We start from the raw sequence: 19,256 nt of genomic DNA on the forward strand, positions 1-19,256 counted from the left end.
AGTATCTTTGAATTCCCAGTTCTTGCTTTAATGTCTTAAAAAGAAATAAACTCACACAGTTTTCAGGTGTTTTAGTAAAAAAAGTCCTCCAAACTCTGTATTTTTACCACAGGATGTTGAGGATTATATAACTCGACGAGATGTGACAGATTTGAGAAAGAAAGAAGTATTGCACAAGAATTGGAGTGAGAGAGTGTACAAGCCGCTACGAAAGAAGATTATCGAGGCAATGGACAGCAATGATTGGCCGGAAGTGGACAGAAGGAAACGAGAGCTTCACAGACAATACCTAGAATTTACAAATGCAAAGGTCTGTTTCTGTTATCATTGGCATTACTTATATGGTCGAAAAAGACACAGAGGAATATGTATTAAGCTGTTTATTTTTTTAGCATGCGGAATACTGATAATGCTTTACTCTGCACTTGTTGTCGCAGTAAACAAGCATTTCATTGCTGTAATGTTACACAGAAGTTTAGGTGTATACCAAGCTGCGGTGGCCTAATGGATACGGCACCTGCCCCGCAATCAGGAGCCCTGACTCAGAGGTGGGTCTTGTTACTGAAGAGAGACCAGTTTGTGAGCCGCCAGCTAGTTAAATAATGGTTACTGATTGCCTACCTGCCTGGTGCCTGGCATTAAGAAATAGTAATCGGGAAGTAATGCTGTTCAATGTATGTAGGTGTCTCATAAGCCAACATGGCTGGCCCTTTTTAGTAGGGGTGACACTATAATAAACAAACACTTAACTTTTACTTTACTTTGTATAAATGATGGTTGATTATATGACTGATTCTATGTCAGTTGATTTTATACTTGATTAAAATATGACCATTTTATGTCTTTGTCCTTTAAGCTGATAGCAAAATACCTTACCTACATTATTAAATCCAGTTTTATGGTAAATTTTTAACACCAAAAAATGTATATTCGTATTACACAGAGCTTCTTTCAGTAATACACGATAATATCCAGAATTTTTATATTTCCACCGTAAATTTTCACTGATATTAATCATACAAAGCATTTTATTTGTTCGAACCATTTTACAGAAAAGATATTTTAACGATGCTGATCATTATGTTGGTTTACAGGGACATGTCTTCTTGGACACAATCGATCCCGAGGAATATTATGCCATGGCTCTCAACGGACACAGACCTGCTCCAATAAAGGTACTTGTCTACTTAAAATTCAATTATTAATGAAAAAAAGCAACTAAATGTAATACTGATCTATCTTACATTGTTAAAATATAACACAGTGTAGATAGGCCTGTTATACATTTAGTGGTCTCGATGCACATTTCATTGCACATTTCCTAATTTCACCAAAATAATTGCAATACTTTTTGGATTTTTTAAAGTAACCTGCTTTAAAGTACTTAAATAATTGGACATTAGTTCTTCATGCACCATAAATTGTGTATACTAGATTTTTGCTCATTGAACTGACTTTTGTATTTGAGGATGAAAAAAATTCTGCAGAGGTAGATAAATGTAAAGCATCACAGAAAAAGGAGGAAAAGCTCTTTAAAAAGGAGATACAAAAGATGGATAAGTTTATTAAAACAACAGTATGTTAAAGCTAGAGTTACTTTTTACGGTGTTATTTATTTTATACAGTCAGAACTTGCTCGGAAGATCAGTTGGAGCTTCGGGTCTATCATTTTTACAGAAATTTCTTTTAGATTTGAACTTTACTAAACATTGTAAAATCATTTAATTTTGTGGGCATAAAATTTCATGGTTTTGGTAAAAGCAGCCATTTTGGAGGTATTTGAGTTCATGGATTTTAAATTTTGAAGATAAAATAAATAAAATTTTGCTTGTCCATTGGGACTTAACTCTTATTATGCTGGACACAATTGATTCTGCCTTTGTGACCAGTGCAGATCATGATCAGCCTGCACATCTGTGCAGTCTGATCATGATCTGCACTGTTCGTCATTCAGTCAGTATCCTTTTTTGTATGCACCCCTATTAACAGATAATGGTATTTTCCAAATTGAAAGATGGACAAGTTCATTATAGACATTTAGCAGACTCAACCACAAAATCCCTGAAAATAAGTCCCCCATGAAAGTTAATGCTTTCATAGTAATCTAAAATATCTTTTGGAATTTTCTTTAACCTTTACCCTGCTAAATTTCTATAATGGACGTGTCAATCATTCAGTTTGGGCAATACCATCTATTATTTGAAGGGGTGTTCACTGAGAATTAACTGATTGAATAGCAAACAGTGCAGACCATGATCTTGGTCTGCACTGGTAGCAAAGGCAGAATTACTTGCCGTCAGAAGGTTTAAGGTTAAATGAAGTGATATGAGAACTAGTATCTTGATACTATTCTGATATGTTTATATACATACAAGTTTTTATTGCAAGTCATTAGAAGTTGAATTTCATGCAAAAGAAAAATTAATCACGGAAGCAAGTTTGACTGAATATTGCATATTTTATTTAGAATTTCCATTTTAAATCGTTTTCATTACTTATTATTAGTTTTGTTTTTGCATATTTGCATTATAAATGAAGTCTAGGAGTGATGGCTAGATTATTTTTGTTTTATTACAGTTGAGCTATGACTTGCTAAAATTGGTTTAGAAATATCTACAAAGTTTTGACTAGGCAGTGTAAAACTAATGTTTATATTAAACTTCTTATTGCGCCCGTAAGCATTTTTAGCTTTCGAAGAAAAAGAGCTATTGCATTCGCTGTCGCCGTTGGTTAAAGTTTTTGATAAGGTCAAATATCTCTGTTATTATCAAAGCTAGTGATTTGAAACTTAAAACAGTTATTTACTATAAAAGTCTTCACCAGGAGAAACAATCCTCATAACTCTGATTTGAATTATGACAGAGTTAAGCCCCTTTTTACTTTAGATTTTTTTGGTTAAAGTTTTTGATAAAGTCAAATATCTCTGTTACTATCAAAGCTTTTGACTTGAAACTTAAAAGAGTTATTTACTATCAAAGTCTACACCAGGAGAAACAATCACCTTAACTTTGATTTGAATTTTGACAGATTTATGCCTCTTTTTAACTTAGAAATTTTGTTAAAGTTTTATAACGTTTTTACTGGCAAAGCTGAAATTCAGAGTCAAGCACTGAGAAAAGTCAAGCATGCTGTCTTACAGATAGCTCATGTTCATATTAAAAGCAGAAATATTTCTCTACTTCTGAGCATTATCATATGAAAAGGGTCCTGTTATTGGTGCCATGTATTTTAACTAATGTAACTAATTTTATGAAATGTTATCAGCGCTGCCGTAGATGTGCGCAGCAAAAGCAAATGGCTAATAGACGAGTGCCGCAAGATACAATGCTATATCCTGTGTCATTTGATGATAAAACGAAGGTTTTTTAATGCACAGTTTGGAAAATGAATTGCTGGGAATGGTGATGTTGAAGCATAGATAATTTTGCATTTATGAATAGAATTTCTGCATTTGTTGACTTGTTAGGGCAGGTTTTGTTGGCAGTTTCACTGTTCAGCAGAAGATCAACATATTTTCTCCTTGTGACTCTATAGTAATATCATTGCTTAGAAGCATTCACAATAGCTTTGCACTGTGATTCATATATATATATAGGTTATTTCTATATTATATATAGAAAGAGCTAACATAGTTTGTTTCAAAGTTTCTTTTTGCTTCTTCAAAGATACGCAATGTTGACTTTTACAAAACAGATACATTTTGGAAATGATCGAGGTTTGTTCTGCTTGCTAAAGTCAACAAAATTAGAAGATAATTAAAGAGCAGTATTACTTTTGCACACAGTTTTCATCAATCAGACTTAATTATTTTTTTAGCTTAACAATTTTAATGATTTTATGCCTTATATACATATAGCTGGTTCATGTAAGTTAACGTGTTGTAAACAAACAAAAAATTAACATCATAAATTTAGTTTGGTAGACAGGTTTAGATGGCACTTTCTTACATAAATAACCAATTTGATTTTAATTCAGGATCAGTATTGCATTTAACAGTATTTAGGAATTAATTCTATCAATTAACTGTCTTTAGAGTTTAACACAGATGGCTCTGCATCTAGATAATTACCGTACATAACCGCTTATAAGACGCATTTTTAGGAGTCATATTTCCAGGCCAAAGAGTGGGACGCGTCTTATAAGCGCGTTCTACAAGAAAATTAAAATAAAATCTTAAAAAATCTTCAAATTACAGCTCAGTACATCTTTATTTCTGTCACTGCAAACCGCAACTTTCGTTTTTCGGCAGCCATTTGCATAGCGGTGATAAAACATACCGTATTTCGGCCCGCTATAAAAATCGATACTAATTTATTTTACGATTCAAAAGTATATTTTTTTTACAAATGTATTATTTTTCCTTTTAAAACACCAGAATGTATTGGCTTTAAATTAACTTGTAAATTGCAATGGACATTAACTGAACATAGAAATGTTTTCACAGCCTGCAAACCAAAAACAATTAAAAGTTAATTGGCGCCAATTTCAGAGAACTGTTTTAGGGTGTTAAAACACACTTGTTATGAAATATTTGATGCTTCAGATCCACAAATAAACACCTTTGTGATTGACACTGATTGATGTCAAACTTTTGCATCTTCAAAGAATGGCAAAGGGAAATTATTTTGGACTAATCTTCTTGCCAAATGACGGGCAAGTAGAGATGCCTAGCTACTCGAAACACGATTGGGTAATATATCGAAGTGGGCATACCTGTATTTGACTGGCAGATGTCAAGCTATGATTGATTGACACGTGTCATATTTGAAAGCCCAGCAATAAAATAGGCGATATTATTTCGGCTGATTTGTAGACGTAATTTTGCCGTTTCCTAGTATTTTATTACGTATAAAACAGGATTTTAAAACATTCTGTTTAGTTTTACGTTTTATAAAACAAGTCTGCAAACTCTTGAATAATCTTTTCTAGACGTATTTTTGCCGAATCTTGGTTATTTAAATGCATTTTATCATACATAAAAATACATTTTAAAATACTTTATTTTATTTCGTTGAGTAACATCGGCAAATATCGTCAAAATTTCGGCCGATTTGTACACGTAATTTCGCCGTTTCCTAGGAGCTAAAATGTATTTTATTACATACAAAAAAGGATTTACGTTTTATTAAACAAGTCTGCAAAGTTTTGAATAATCTTGGTGAATAACGCCAATCTTTTCTAGACGTATTTTCGCCGTATCTTGGTTATTCATATGCATTTTATTATACATAAAAATATATTTTTAAAAATACTTTATTTTATTTCATTGTGCAACATTGGCAAATATCGTCAAAATTTCGGCTGTTTTGTAGACATAAGTTCTCCGTTTCTATTTCATTTCAATGTGATTATCACAGAAAAATAATTGTATATAAGCTGATTATATATTTTAAAATTTAATGACTGAACTTTGCATTTTTTTTTACAAAAAAAAAATCGGCGATTTTACCATTTTATTTTTCCCAAGACACATCATGTTCGAAAAATAATGCATTTCTACAAATACTTGACATTGTTGATATCAAAAAAATGACCGCGTCTTATACGAGGGTTAGTGGAAAAGACCCCAGATTGCATGTGCAATGTCGGGATGCATCTTATAAGCGAGTGCGCCTTATATGCGAGAACGTACGGTATATAAAGCTGGTTGAATGACTTTCTAAATGACATGATCAGTTTTTTTAATTTAAGAACAACATGTTGAAGTAACATTATTGGAATTAAATTTGTGTTTCACAAGGAGTAACTCAATACCAGCACAAGTATATAGCATATAGTTAGAAATATATTCATTGCTTGTTTTCAGATCTTCATAAGATTTGACGGTTCTCAGTTAGAACCAGAGGTATGGCTAAATGTTGCCGTAATCAGATATTTATATAACTTTTCAGATGTATTCATGTGTTTCAGTAACAGTTTTTGTTTTCCATGATATCGTTATTCAGTGCTATAACTAATAGTCTGTTGTCATGTGGGAAATGTCCAGCATGCATAGTCTGACATCATAATGAAATGTCTGGCACTCAGTTGGACATCATACATATGAAATGTTTGGCACTAGTAGTTTGGCATCATGTTGAAATATCTGGCAAAGATAGTCTGGCATCATGTTTGAAATGTCTGGCAGTGTAAGTCTGGTATCCTGCATGAAATGTGTGACGCGTCTAGTCCTCACGTATGAAATGTCAAAAATTGTGGATATTTATTTTGTTATTCAGAAGCATTATACACATTAATAAGAAAAAATTACACTTCCTGAAATCATTTTCTTTTTCATTTTTGTGCACAATTCTAGTTTTCAGTGTGAAGAATTCTAAGACCAGTTTATAACTATGTTCCTTTTTGTAAAACAATGAATAAAAATGTTCGAAAAAAAATTATGATAAAAATTTACTAGTATTTGACACTCAAACATCAAGGTTGAGTGTTTATGATATAATATTTATAATTTTTTTTTTTTTTTTTAAAAAGGTTGTTTTTACATTTTGACATATGAAATATTGTACATATGTGAAAATACATGGTGTTGTGAGAGCAGTGTTTGTGATTGTAGCTAAAGTTTTGCTGGATTGTAATTTCCTTGCAGTGGGCATTTTTACATGTATAAAATACTTTCTTTGATTAACAGCAGTTTTCTGGTGTTGGATATTTTCATTTTCAGTTAATCAGTAGCCAGTATTAATATTCTAATTAGTAATAACTTTTGGGGGTTAACCATAAATGTTTTTATCCCAAATTATGTATTAATGTGTAATAAAATATTATACATTGTAAACATATGAATAAAAATATATAATGAAAATATTAAGTAGTGAAACCAGTGACAGCTCAACACAAAAAGAAACAAAGTCTGAAAAGTGCTTCCATAAAAGTTTGATTTTCTTTTTTCAAGTGAGCCGCACCATGAGAAAACCAACATAGTGCGTTTGCGACCAGCATGGATCCAGACCAGGATCCATGCTGTTCACTAATGGTTTCTCTACTTGCAATAGGCTTTGAAAGCGAACAGCATGGATCATGACCAGACTGCACTATGTTGGTTTTCTCATGGTGCGGCTCATTTGTGATATTTGTTTGTCAAGAAATACAAAATTTTAACATAATCAGAGTAAAGTTTCAAATATGTGTTCTTTTTTGGAATAATTTATTTAAATAAAGGTACTTCATTTACAACAGCAACTTTCAGTCGGCAATTGTAAATATATGTGAATGTTAAAGATACATCTCGATCTCTGTTGTCAGACACTTAAAATATCATTCTATTATGTTGGTTTTTTAGATCGAGACACGGCCGCTGCATGACCCGCTGATCTCTCAGGGTCGTCAACGCAGTGAGGAGGATCGTACCATTCTCCGTTGTATGACTGGGTATAGGTACTCGGATAAGGACATAGAACAGGTCAAGATGCCAGCTATGCCACTGGTGCCGCTTGGTCGACATGGCACCGACAGCGTACGCTGGTTGAAGATGCCACTTGAAAATATTGAGAGTTCGCCTCGGCTTGCAAGCAGGTAAATAAAAGATGATATTTTACTTTAAACTTTTTGTTTTAGATGTTATGTAGGTTAAGAAATAGATATTAAAGTTTTTGATTTTTATCTAACCTTTTTGCCTCACTTTATAAAAGAGGGGATTTTTTTGGTCTGTTGGTCTGTCAGTCAGTTGGTATGTTTGTAGACCATTCTGTTTCCAATCAATAATTAGCGAATGCTTGGGCTTACATTAGTTAAACTTATCTTATAATGATTGCCTGCAGTCAGTTGTTGACCACATTATTTGGGATTAGTAGGTCAGAAGTCAAGATCACTTTGACCTTGAAAACAGTTTCCACTTGATAACTGTCTGGACTACAGATGGCAGACTTCATAGAATGATTGTCTTGTGATCAAAAGATGACCTGTCTTGACTTGAGGATCAGTAGGTCAAAGGTCAAGGTCACAGTGACCTAAAGAAGAAAAGCAGTTCCTGCCTTTGACCTACTGCCATTAAACTTTCATAGGGTAATTGCCTTTGGTCCATAAATGACCCTACTGTTTTATGGTCTCAGTAGGTCAAACATCATGTTGATCTGGAGACTGAAACTGTTTCCACTTAATAAGTAAAGAACGCTTGTGCCTACTGCTTTATTTTTTATGTCAGCAATTGAGCCCTAATATTTAGGGGCTCAGTTGGGGAAAAGGTCAAGGTCGCAGTGAAATTTAATTTGAGAATGGTTTCAGACAGTAAATCTGGAGCACTTTTTGGCTTACAGCCATCAAACTTCCTAGAGTTATTGCCAGTGGTCAGTACCTCAGAGTCAGGGTAACAGTGGCCTTAAGATTTAACATGATTTCTGATCAATTACTGGAGATTGCTTGGGTCTGTGGTCTTCAAATTTCATAGGATGATTGCCTTTGTAGTCAATAGATAATGCTTGGCTTTTTTAAGTCAAAGGTCAAGGTCACAACATATAAACTTACACACCCATTAATTTTGCCATTGACAGGCCATCATGAGGGTGCATATATGTTTTTCAAACATCTGTTGTTTAAGCATTTAGATTCCTATTCTAACCAGGTCATCCCATTTCAGCTATCATTGTTTATACTTGAGTATTTGTAGCAAGCCATAGGAAATATTTGCTTACTGACTATTCTGTCCAAGTCATATTGACTGTAAGTCAAGTGTTCTTAATGAATGATAAAGTCAAAGAACGAAAACCATGGGAATAATTCCATAGTTGAAGTACAGGGAACAGATTATAAAAGTTGAGACACATTTTGTCAATGATTTTTTTTGCAAATTTATTATCCTAGGTAACAGCTTGAAATATATTGTAAGTATTCAGGGAGAAAATTTGATGGATTGGGTTAAACCCGTAATGTAAAGTACTTTAGAATATTTTTAAATTTTCTATTTTATTTAAAGGCATATCAGATAGATTAGTTTTCTTTCAAAAGCCTATACTGACATTGTCTTTGCCCAACATGCACTTCTGCCTGTTGTATTTTAAGATATTTTATGAATTTTAATTTCTTTATAAAACTGTTGCAAGGTTCATAATAAAATTATATAAGCTACTGATGTACATGGCGGCTCAGTGTGCCTAATGTCATCAGTATTTATGACAGGCCATTATATTCCATAAAAAAATTACAGAGAAGTATAAATTTAAATATGTATATGTAAAGAGAAAAAAAATGTTGATAAAGTTGTTACGTACAATACTGTAGGGATAACACATGTTTTTTCAAGTTTTAACATCTGCAGAATCCCGAGGGATTGGTTATGGCCCAAGCCAGTAGGGCGATGGTACCAACGTATCCCGAGTGATTCTGAAGATGTTCTGAAGATGTTGTAACACAAAATGAACATGTGGTTACGCTTTTCTAGCATAAAATGCAAAAATAAAGCTAATATAATGAATACATTCTCCCTCAGCGTCATTAAATTTTCATGAAATGCGCGGGAATATCTGAGTTTTTTTTTTTTTCACTTTGACATCATTTCCATTTGAATTATCCATTTTGGGGTCGTAATACACTTTGCCAGGAACGCGCATACATAAAAAGGTGTTATAACAGCATGTGAGCGCGAGAATCTCTCTGTTAACACATGTTTTCTCTCTTGTTAAAACAGTCCCGAAAAGTGACACGAACATCAGTTTTATGCTAGAATTTATTGTAAATCTTCACATGTAGAACTTACGGGTTAATACTGGGAAAAGAACATTGCTCTAAATTTTCACATCTCAGACATAATCTCAGACATATTGAAATACAGCATTATAACTCCATCTGTAGTAGTCTTGAGGTCCTGGCTGAGTTCTAGGCTGTTATAACTGTTATAAAGTTATTAGTTTATAAAAATTAGCAGCATTAGTGAAGAATAATGAAATCAGTTTCAAGGTAAAACTCATGAGTTTTCCTTACTGTTTTAATCTTTAGCCTGCTAAATTTCTGAAATGGACTGGTCCATCATTCAATATGGACAGTACCATATATTTTCTGAAGGGGTGTTCAATGAAAATTTACTGACTGAATAGCGAACAGTGCAGACCATGATCAGCCTGCACAGATGTGCAGGCTGATCTTGGTCTGCACTGGTCGCAAAAGCAGAATCACTTGCCGCCAGCAGGCTAAAGGTTAAAGTAGTACAATTTGCACTGTGTTACCACCTTAGTGGTATATGCGGAGTGATTGGGTTGGAGTCAGTGAATTTCATCAGTTGTGCATTAAGATCTGTCTGATTACTGAGTAATGCATGTTTACTGGCCTTTACAAATAATTTGTCCCAAATATTTTCTTTTTAACTTAAATTCTGTCATTGCTATTCCCATTAATTTAATCAGTAACATTATTCTATGTTATTTAAAAAATGTTTCCTTTTTAACATTTTCTAATTTCATTTTATGTTTCAAACTTTGTTAGCTAGTTTTTAAAACCAGTTTTCTAACAATTAGTTTTAACAGACCTTTGAGGAATGCTAAAGACTCGAAAGTCGTAGTTAGCATGAACTAAGGTAAGTAAGCACTGCAGAGCAGGGCTGGTATAAGTTCTCTCCCTTTGTTATTCCAAATGAAGTTAAATGAAGCAAGCATGTGCAATTATTTTGTGCATGTATAACCCTCCAGTAACATTGTATTATAAAAAAAACAACCTTCCAACATACTGGCTCGAGAAAAAAAAAACCTGCTCTTTTTAACAAGAGAATATTTACATTAGACTGGCTGATTAACACGTGTGAAGAAATAAATTCTTATTTTGGCCACTTTTGGTACAAATTAAACAGAGCAGTGTCCACTGCATCATTTTTGCTGTGAATAGTATGCAGTCTTCAAGTTTTCTTTCCATTCAGGAAATGGGAAGTTTGACATTTTTTTTCTTCTTCATGTCACAGTTGCATTCACCGACCAATTACTATGTTTTCTATACACTAGCATTTGTAAAGTGGTGTCTGGTTACTTCTGTTTATTCCAAAGATTATGGTTAATGGAATTTGCAAGGTGCATTTTGTAGTCCTCATTTTGCATTTTTTGTGAATTTTTTGTTGTTGTTTAGTACAGCCATGCGCCATGCCATGAGAAAACCAATTTAGTGCATTTGGACCGGCATGGTTCCAGACCAGCCTGCGCATCTGCGCAGTCTGGCCAGGATCTGTGCTGTTTGCTTTCACAGCCTATTGCAATTAGAGAAACCGTTAGTGAACAGCATGGATTCTGACTGTGCGGATGCACAGGCTGGTCTGGATCCCTGCTGGCTGCAAATGCACTATGTTGGTTTTCTCATGGCGAGGCTGAAATTGTGACTTGTGATGCTGCATGCACAACTTCCATAGTTCTTCATCATTTCCCTCTATATAATTACCAACCAATTTTAAATTTCAGCTATCAAGTCAGTAAAGATGTGTGTATCTCATTGTTTTTAAAAAGGGGGCAATTTCAGGTCTTGGGAGGTAGAGTGACTTTTCTGGAAATAATTTCAACATTATAACAGTAAAATGGTCTTATTCAGGTATCTGACACAATATCAAAATCCAAATTTTGATGTGTATTACTTGAATACTAAATTCCAGGTATTGGCATGGTAGTGGAGATATTACGGTATTTATATCGGAATTTCTTATTACATATGGCGTAATGCACACCTTATGTTTTATTTATTGGAAATAACTCCTGAAGTTAATGCATTTGGTGTAACTATGACCCTTTTCTCCTAAAACCATCATAAGGTAGTATAATCTGAGCTAAGAGGAAATATTTGCTGATATAGTAAAGAAAGAAAAAGGAAAAAAATAACTGTGAAATTATTTGTAAGGGACTAATTTTTATTGATTTTGTGGTTGTTTCCCTATGATTGGGAAACTTTTCTGTTTATCTAATTTTTAAAGTTTGAAATACATGAATTCATGTCCCCATGAAATAGCCACTTCTGACAAAAATTTTTTGGCCACTGAGTAAATTAAATGATTTTGCAATGTTAAATTTCTAAAATATTACCTGGTTGGTAACAGGTTCAGAAAAATGATTTTTCATGGAAATACAAGTCCTTAAGTTAAAGTCTGTAATTTCTAGAGAAAAAAAAATGTGTGTTTTATAGAAATAAGATTCCATACATAGTATTAGGATGGACAGAGTTGGACACACCTGAAGATATTGCCCAAATTTAAATCATATACACCACTGTATTCCCCATTTCTCTGTAGTCTACTCATATACATAGGTACATTTTATGAAATGTATAGAGCAGACTACATGTATATATAATTTATATCATTAATTCAACTACAAAAAGTAATGTAATCCTTGAAATATTTGAAGAAATCATGGATTTGAGATCGTAACATTATATTGAACCATATTTAGTTTATAAGAAAGTTATAGGTTATCATTTCATGAAATAATTACATATTTTCATAATCATATTTTATCATGGTTTTGTTGTTTTCCAGGTTATTGCTTACGTACATGGCACACTGCTAGCATTCCTTTTTGATGCAGTCCATTAAATATTCCTGTTACATTATGCCATTATTTTTCCTTTCTTTCAGACGCAGAATGAGAGGAAATTTCAATGATACTGGCATAGATTTCGGGGAATGGTCAAAAGCCCCGTATAACCATGCAGAAGTTGACAGAGAATTACAAATTCAGAAAAAACGGCAGTATCCTGAAGATCAGCGCCCACCATTCCCTAAACCAGTCATACAAAAAGTTACATTAAAACCAGTCCGGAATGTCTCTTTTCACGACCCAGTTGTTCAAGAACCAGAAAGTTTAGCTGTGCAACCACTAACACAGGCAATGCAACAAACAAATATTGGAGTCGGCACAGATTAATTTAAAGACGAAGCTGCCTTAGAATTTTTTAGGTTATTTTGTTAAAAACAAACAGATATCTGATTTATAAACAATAAATGCTCAAGTAACTTAAATATCAAAAGATAAACAGGAATGTCATGGCTGTTGTCCACTAATTGATGTATTTAAACCTTCAAATTTTAAACATGTGCCTTTATGTTTAGTAATTTTTTTGAATTTATCAGAGAGATTACAGCATTATATTCACCAAATATGAAGAGTATCTAAATTACAGAGCTCTGCTTTAAATATTACTTACATTAAATAATATTTGCAATTTGAACTTAAAAGCTTTTAATTATTTTTCTGAAAAAATATTTAATTGTTCTAATTTATATACATGTAGGTACAAGCATATTTTAATGCTGATTTTCATTATTGTTTACCTATTTTATGAAATACTGCCAGTTTAATATGTCTTATATACCTGGCTTTTTGTGATACATGGGTATACTATAACTGTGATAATGCACAGAAAAGTTGTTAAATATGCAGTAACTTTTGTTATCATATTACATTTGTTATACAATCACATTTCATTTTGATTTTATGTATATACACTGCTGATTTTTGTTATGATGTAAATCTTTGTTTACAAATATTTGAAGATTACTGGATTTGTACAACTTGTACCGAGGAGGTAGAGCGGAACTTCAGTTATTACATACTCATTTCTATAAACTTGTTCTTTTGCTAGAGTAAAATTGAAAATATCCACGTTAATGTACGTTTCAACTTGACAACAACATTGGTACTGATATCACAAATGACATTGCACCTGCAATATGGAATGTGATTTTGGAAAATATGGACTTTTAAGGTTCCTATGTTACTTAACAGCATTTAAAAACAAGTATGTAATCATAACAGATGAACTTAGAAACAACCAGAAAAAAAATGTAATGTTCATTTGAATTACTTATCATCCCTGAATTTTCGTAATGTCTCACAGATTTCTAAAAAATATGAATCTGTTGCATTCTAGTGTTCATTTCTTCACATATAATGATTCTACTTAATAGCTAGCTACAGCTTTAATTATTGATTTGCCTTGTAACTGTACTAGTCATTATTATACTGTAGGATAGAGGGTATAATTAAATTAGATAGACATGAAAAGAACATACATGTTTTAAGTCAGCAAGATATTTTTTTACAAAAATTCTCTAATGTTAGACACTATGGTGTTGGTAGATACAGTATAAGGATGCATTACTCTTAGGTCAAGGTCACTTACTTTAAAACAGTTTCAAGTGAGCTACTTAAGGATGTTATACACTATTCTGACAAAATTTTGTTTATAACAACCTTGTATATAGTAAATAAAATCAGTAAAAAGATCCTTTGGAAGCAAAGAAGGTAACCAAGAAGAATAATAGCAGACTCAGTTTGAGTCTGTTCATGAGAGGTAATGAAATGTGCAACACCTCTAATGCCCCCTTGCACCAGCCTAACTGGAACTCTGTTACACATATTATGAATGGACTCCTGATGATTCTAATTCCAAAGGACACTGAAGACTATAGACCTTGCTTGGAACTACACTCGGGTCAAAAAAGGTAGCTGTATTAATGGTTCTGTAATAAATACAAGTAGGAAATACATGTGGATTTATTTTTTCTCATCCAGGTGTCAAGTTTTGAACCATCTGTTAATATGAGCTGTGCCATGAGAAAACCAACATAGTGGGTGTGCGACCAGCATGGATCCAGACCAGCCTGCGCATCCGCGCAGTCTGGTCAGGATCCATGCTGTTCGCTAACAGTTTCTCCAATTCCAATAGGCTTTAAAAGCGAACAGCATGGAGCCTGCGCAGATGTGCTGGCTGGTCTGGATCCATGCTGGTCGCACACCCACTATGTTGGTTTTCCCATGGCACAGCTCATATCACTTTTTATCAGTTACTCTGTCATTCTCTTTTAGTTTGGACAGTAGTATTTCTCAAGTTGTTGGCAACACTTCAGGATACTTGACTCGTATTTACTGAAACTGATTTTCTGGGGGAAAATCTTTACTTGTAAAAGTTTTTCCAGTACTGCAGTTTAAGTAAGTCTTTGAAATTAAGATCAGTTCAGCATTACAATTTACGTTCATCTTCCTTAATCGCTGTTGTTTTTTATCATTATTGAAGTTGACCTGTAAATGGGTAGGCCAAACTCGGTTGTTTCTTTATGGTGAAAACATTGTCAGTTAACCACCAATAACACTGGCTTCTTTTTGTACACTTTTGAAATGGTCACTTAATTTTGTATGAAATATTGATTCTTTGATGTATTCATGTTGTTTTTTTTTTTTGTTCAGATTCAACTTCATTTTTGTCTTGCATTCATTTATTTATTCATCACAAATAGATTTTATTTTGAAATTATATTTAGATGATAAAAGTGCCTTTCATAAATTGTTACTCTATTTACTTCTTTTTTAGACATGAAATGTGTGAATAAAAAATATGAAAAACATTTTCTCTTCTTACTACGTACTCTTTTGCTAGTTCCAGGTTACTCTGATGGACAATATTATTTAATATTCAACTTTTAATTGGATATATCTGTGCATTAAAATGCAGCTTGTAATTTGACGTGGAAATAAGACATTGCCTATCAAACATATTTCTATAAAATAGTCAATTAATTTATGATGACTTTTTCCATTATCTCCAGTGTGGAAACCTGGACCAAATTTTTAACAAGGCATGTTTTATACCTTGTTAAGGATGTACGAGCGTTTTTTTTTCAGGATATTCGCCATTTTGAAAAATGTTTCTTCCAATATTGCTTTCTAACAAAAGTTTTGCCAAAAATTAATGCTAAATATTTAAAGTATGGCTAATAATGTACCATTTAACCAAATAGTCTCTGCTTTTTACCAAAAAAAAATTTTCACCCTTATTTTTGACTGGCATTTTTCTAAAATTGACGTAAGTTTTACAACGGGGTAGGGGTAGGTAATTTCAAATATCTATGAAAGTAGATCAGGTTTGGTTATGATATTTTCCTGACTGATACATATAATGATAAGCTATAAGTGAAATAAATATTTTCCAGATAGCACTTTATTTTATCTAGAAAATATAAATTAAATCAAGAAGAACAAAAAATATCAAAATTCACCTTTTTTTGACAGTTTTTTCTTAATAAATCTCTTAGATGTACGGTGACCCCAACTTTTTTTCTTTCCATTTTCAAGCATTTTTTTGTGTCAAAGCTGCAAAATATTTTTAAAATCTTACTGTCAGAATTTTTTTTGTAAATCGAAATACATTTTCCATTGAAAATAAAGTGGGTGGGGTAATTATGTCAACGAGATTTGTTAGTGGCATTTATGCTTTAAGTTATATAATACTGACAACACCTCGTATTCTTATTAACCTGTAAGACATGAAAGCTCCGTAACATTAAATGGGATATTGTATGTTTTATAAAGTACCATCATTTTTTCAATTTTACAAAATTTCAGAAATGCTTAACAGTGGATGAAAAAAATGCCCTATAAAATTAAAACGAGTTCGGTGACCAGTGTTTTTTTCTTCTCTTGTTTGTCTTGGAAACTAATGTTCTTCAAGCTCACAGAGTATGAAAAAATTCTTAACGTTAGAAAAAATTTGATCCTACATCCTTAAGGCCTGCTAAATACTAAAGTGTTTGTACTAGTTTGTAAATTGAAAGAATAAACTGGCAAAAACGGTGTAGAGCGGAGAAATCCGACTGTCCAGAGAGTGACTGTTGGGCTACTGAAATCTGTATTATTCTGGCAGTCTTCATTCCGGAGGACTAGACTTCCGGCAGCTTATCTTTTGACAACACTTGATTCTAGCGTTACCAGAATCAGACTTAACCCGAGTTAATGATCGATATATAATTTGGTTTTAAATTCTGTAGCAGTCGTCAATAGGTAAGCATGTCCTATAGGAGAAGTTATTCTTCCATTATGTTCTGTAAATGCATCTCCAGCCATCTCGGGAAGGAGAATCATTCAGAGATGACTGCACCATGCTCTATAAAGACTTGAACAGGAATTGAAATTGATCTGGAGGACACTGGAGACGGGTGAAAAATCAGCTCAGTAGATGAGCCCAGGCCCAAGGTCGATGTCACGGTGAACTAGAAACTAAAACCAGTTTAGGATCTTTATGTCCATCAAACTTATGAACATGATCAATAGATGAATTTTAGCTTGCCTATACAGGCCCAGATCCAGGGCCGGGCCGAGGGGGGCCCGTGCGCCCCCAGTTGGCTGAGAAGTGACCTATACTCGTCAAAGATGCAACCTACTATTTTAGCAAAGGAATACTTTTTTCTCAAAATTTAGACCCAAAAATGCACCAGAGGCCACCATTTCATACCTGTATTTCAAAATTTTCTGGGGAGAGAGCCCCCTGACCCCAACTTCCCCCATCAAGAGAGGGGTCGAAATTTAGACCTAAAAATGCACCAGAGGCCACCATTTCATGCTTTAATTTCAAAAAGTTGGCTGAGAAGTGACCTATACTCGTCAAAGATGCAACTTACTATTTTAGCAAAGGAATACTTTTTTCTCAAAATTTAGACCCAGAAATGCACCAGAGGCTACCATTTCATACCTGTATTTCAAAATTTTCCAAGGGGACTGCCCCCCCTAGAATGAAGGGAGTACAGCCACCAATAAATGCCCCAGAGGCCACCATTTTAAAAAATTTCCAAGGGGAGACCCCACAGGCCCCCCCCCCCCCCCTAATATGGGCAAAAAGCACCCCTCAAATACTTCGCTATGCGGCGACATCCTTTTTCTAGACTGGTGCCCCCCCAGTCAAAAATTTCTGTATCCGGGCCTGCCTATACGAAGTATAAGGAGAGCTATGCTACTCGACCTGGCGTCGGGGTCTTTCCGCGTCCCCACCTTGGTTACACTTCCTCTTTTTTCAACTTATCTATGTAATTACTTAATGGATTTGATTCAAACTTGAAATAGTTATTCCTCATCATCAGACTTAAGGGCCATAACTCTGGCAACAATATTTCATGATTTATCCCCCCTTTTCACTTAGATTTAAATTTAAGGTTAAAGTTTTGATGCACTTTCACTCTATCTCTGTTATAACTGAATGGATTTGATTCAAACTTAAAATAATTGTTCAGCATCATCACCCACATCATATGACAGAAGGAGCTTAAGTCTGGCACCAATTTTTCATGAATTATGCCCCCTTTTACTTAGAATTAAAGGTTAATTTTGATGCATTTTCATTATATCTCAGTTATTATAAATTGCATGTAGTTGTTCCACATCATCAGCCACATCATATGACACAAGATACATTACTCTTGCACAAATATTTAATGAATTATGCCCCCTTTTTGCTTAGACTATACTTGTGTAGTGTTTTGATACACTTTATCTATACTTCTCTTATTACTTAATATTTTTGACACAGACTCAGGCTATTGTGCACTATCTTCATCCACCATTGGAGTTAATAAACACTCCAGTGACAGCTCCAGTTTCCTCAGATGTGCCCAGTTTCACTATCCAGCATCGAAATAGCAACCTGTCTCCTGTGACAGCTCTTGTTGTTTTAGGCGACGTTAAACCCGAACACACATACACAGTCATAAGACAAAGCGCAAGGTCACAGTATACTTGGGACTGTGAATTACACATGCAGTAACTTCTAGCAGGACATCATGTGGACATATTGTCACCTTAGGGCAGGACTGTTGTTTGTTCTGTTTTTGTTTGGTTTAACATCACACCAACACAATTACAGGTCATATGACTTAACAACTTTTCAAGTTGAAGAAGACCCAAGCTGCCATTATTTTATCATGGATGGGCATCTGAGAACCAGACCTTCCATACAGCTGGATTGCTTCCTTTCAAGAATTTTACAATCCAAGCAAGGTTTGAACCCATACCGGGCAAGATATTTGAAGTCAGTGATCTCACTTGAGCCAAGGAGGCCCCCACAGTATTACTGTCTCTGCTTCTATTCTTATGTTTACAGTAGTTCTGAGCTTAGGGAATATGTGTGTTTTAGAAATAGCTGTGGTTCAAAAAATTCTGCTCGACCTCTTACAGGGGCCAACAGAGCTAAAAAAGAACAACTTCTTGTATATTCACCAAATTTAGTCTGTTACAGCTTTGAATGGCCTTTTCTCAAGTTTGTTAAAAGTGTTTATTTCCCTTTCTAATGTATTATTTGCACAGCTGTTTGTTATAGCATAAACTATATTTATGCCAGGTTTCATGGAAATACATATAAAATTTACAAATGTTGGGCAAATAGAAGTTTAAGGATTTTAAAATCTAAGTTTCAAACTGACAACATTGATGAATAAGGACACAGTGCTTCTATCTGGGGACTAAGATGGAGGAAAATAACTTTATCCCTCGATCTCGTCTTGCTACAACAGACAGCAATGAGAAAGACAAAACAAGGCA

At 33.9% G+C, this 19,256-nt stretch overlaps 1 protein-coding gene across 8 annotated transcripts in view; it reads left to right on the forward strand.

Annotated features, from left to right (window-relative positions):
* Nucleotides 1–15,298, forward strand: part of LOC123551771 (protein FAM228B-like) — a 41,216-nt gene extending 25,918 nt beyond the window's left edge. For 3 of the 8 annotated variants that reach the window (XM_053541313.1, XM_053541312.1, XM_053541315.1), the window contains 5 exons: nt 113–310; nt 1,095–1,175; nt 1,469–1,576; nt 7,280–7,512; nt 12,530–15,298. In XM_053541313.1, the coding sequence (XP_053397288.1) occupies nt 113–310; nt 1,095–1,175; nt 1,469–1,576; nt 7,280–7,512; nt 12,530–12,818 (909 nt within the window). In that variant the 3' untranslated portion in view covers nt 12,819–15,298. Of the gene's footprint in view, nt 1–112; nt 311–1,094; nt 1,176–1,468; nt 1,577–3,264; nt 3,361–5,806; nt 5,846–7,279; nt 7,513–10,442; nt 10,502–12,529 lie in introns of all 8 variants that reach the window. The other 5 variants (XM_045340954.2, XM_045340955.2, XM_053541316.1 and 2 more) reach the window with 4 other exon arrangements.
* The last annotated feature ends 3,958 nt before the right edge of the window (nt 15,299–19,256 follow it).

Source organism: Mercenaria mercenaria, chromosome 4 (assembly GCF_021730395.1).
Source record: "Mercenaria mercenaria strain notata chromosome 4, MADL_Memer_1, whole genome shotgun sequence".
Taxonomy (NCBI): domain Eukaryota; kingdom Metazoa; phylum Mollusca; class Bivalvia; order Venerida; family Veneridae; genus Mercenaria; species Mercenaria mercenaria.